Source organism: Lycium barbarum, chromosome 8 (genome assembly GCF_019175385.1).
Source record: "Lycium barbarum isolate Lr01 chromosome 8, ASM1917538v2, whole genome shotgun sequence".
NCBI classification, from domain to species: Eukaryota; Viridiplantae; Streptophyta; class Magnoliopsida; order Solanales; family Solanaceae; genus Lycium; species Lycium barbarum.
In genome coordinates this window covers 40,624,610-40,626,902 of record NC_083344.1, presented here as the reverse complement: position 1 = coordinate 40,626,902, position 2,293 = coordinate 40,624,610, and the positions used below count along the sequence as shown (strand labels likewise).

The 2,293-nt window shown below is 39.7% G+C and overlaps 1 protein-coding gene across 1 annotated transcript; it reads left to right on the top strand.

Moving 5' to 3' along the window:
- Window positions 1-340: 340 nt before the first annotated feature.
- Window positions 341-1,920, top strand: LOC132607804 (uncharacterized). Its single transcript, XM_060321883.1, has 4 exons — window positions 341-498; window positions 720-811; window positions 917-1,353; window positions 1,480-1,920. The coding sequence occupies exons 1-4, from the start codon at window positions 341-343 to the stop codon at window positions 1,918-1,920; spliced, it is 1,128 nt and encodes a 375-aa protein (XP_060177866.1).
- The last annotated feature ends 373 nt before the right edge of the window (window positions 1,921-2,293 follow it).

Genomic DNA, 2,293 nt, shown 5'->3' with positions numbered 1-2,293 from the left:
GCAAAATGGTAAGGTGATCGCTTATGTCTCTCGGCAGCTACGGAAACATGAGAAAAATTATCCAACTCACGATCTGGAGTTGGTCGCGGTGATTCACGCCCTGAAGATATGGAAGCATTATTTATATGGAGACCATGTTGATATCTATACATACCATAACAACCTTCAATATATATTCAAGCAAAAGGAACTGAATTTAAGACAACAAAGGTGGCTTGAATTGCTAAAGGATTACGATGTTGAGATTTCATATCACCCTGGCAAAGCTAATGTTGTTGCTGATGCTCTAAGTAGCAAATAAATGGGTAGCCTATTGTATGTGCCAGTGGAAAAGTTTTAAATGACTAGAGAGCTTTATGGCTTGGAAAATTCGAGAGTTCGCCTGCTGGATTCAGAAGACACTGGGATTACCTTACTGAATATATCCCAATTGACTCTTACCTCGGATGTAAAGGCTCAGCAGAATGAAGATCCAGTTTTAGCTAGCATTAAGAGAGTGTAACAAAATTGAATTTCAGCCTTTGAACTGGATTCAAAAGGGATTCTCAAATATCGAGGTTGTTTGTGTGTTCCAAATGTAACCGGGTTTCGAGCCAGGATCATGTCCGAATTTCATTACTCCCGGTATTCAATCCATCCCGGATCCACTAAGATGTATCATGATCTCAGGAGCTTTTATTGGTGGAATGGTATGAAGAAATATATTGCTAACTTCATAGCTCAATGCCCCACTTGCCAACGGGTAAAGATAGAAAATCAGAAACACAACGGCTTATTACAGGAAATGGAGATCCCAGCATGGAAGTGGGAAGTGACTAATATCGATTTTATCACGGGATTGCCCCATTCTCGTCGCAAATTCGATTCTATTTGGGTAATCATTGATAGGTTAACTAAATCAGCCCATTTCTTATAGTAAGAACTACCTGTGCAGTTGAAGACTATGCTAAGCTGTATCTTATGGAGATTGTACGACATTATGGCATTCCGGTGTCAATTATTTTGGACAGAGGCACTCAGTTTACGGCAAAGTTCTTGAAATCTTTTCAGGAAAGCCTTGGGACTCGGGCAAATCATAGTATGGCTTTCCATCCGCAGTCAAATGAGCAGGCTGAGCGGACTATCCAGACTTTAGAAGATATGTTACGAGCATGTGTACTGGATTTCCAAGGGAGTTGTGATGATCATTTGCCTCTGATAGAGTTTTCTTATAACTATAGCTATCATGCTAGTATCAAAATGGCTTCGTATGAGGCATTATATGGCAGAAAGTGCAGGTCTCCCGCCGGATGGTTTAAAGTTGGGGAAGAAAACTTATTCGGGCCAGACCTTGTTTATCAAGCTATTGAAAAGGTAAAGCTTATTCATGAATGGTTACGCACAGCTTAGAGCCGTCAGAAATCTTATGCAGATGTACAACGACGAGAATTGGAGTTTCAAGTAGGTGATTGGGTGTTGATTAAAATATAACCTTTGAAGGGCGTGATGTGGTTTGGTATGAAAGGGAAGCTCAGTCCTCGATATATCGAACATTATAGGATTGTCCGAAAGGTAGGCCAGGTGGCTTATGAATTCGAGCTGCCATCAGAACTGCAAGCGGTTCATCCAGTTTTTCATGTGTCCATGCTGAGGAAGTGTATTGCAGATCCCTCCAGAATCATACATGCTGATGAAATACAAGTTACAGAAAATCTGATGTATGAGGAAGAACCAATTTCTATTCTAGATCGACAAGTCCGTAGACTCAGAAACAAAGATGTGGCTTTAGTAAAGGTTCTATGGTGGAGTAAAGACAGGGAAGAGATGACGTGGGAAGCTAAAGTACAGATGAATTCCAAATATCCCCATTTATTCCCTGCCACATATGACACTATTCCGGAGGAATCCTTGCAAGACTCTGCTTTACCCGCAAATCACTGACAAGGTAAAAGTCATATTTAATCCCTTGAGAAACAATGTGATGGGAATTATCATTCTAATTACTGCATGTTATGTGTCATCTAGTACGGTATCCTACAAGACATATAAACTCGAATTGTGATAAGCAAGAAATTAGCAGTGCTTCAATTGTAAAAGATACTTTACTAAAGTTCCAAAAAATTTGAAAAGTATGATTATCCCTTAAGTATTGTAACATTCGAGGACGAATGTTTTTAAAGGGGGGAGACTGTTACACCTCATAGTTTTATATGAGGAAATTTGTAGGTGTTGGCTGTCGTACGTATGGACATTTGAGTTACCTCCAAGAATATATGACATTAGATGTACTTGTCCTATGTTTACAAGGGTTTAA

Bases quoted from the DNA above. Each gene is read 5' to 3' on its own strand.
- LOC132607804 (XM_060321883.1), top strand. From the start codon at position 341: ATGACTAGAGAGCTTTATGGCTTGGAAAATTCGAGAGTTCGCCTGCTG. The intron at 812-916 runs GTGACTAATATC...CATTTCTTATAG, and splicing joins TCCCAGCATGGAAGTGGGAA to TAAGAACTACCTGTGCAGTT. The intron at 1,354-1,479 runs GTAAAGCTTATT...TAACCTTTGAAG, and splicing joins TTTATCAAGCTATTGAAAAG to GGCGTGATGTGGTTTGGTAT.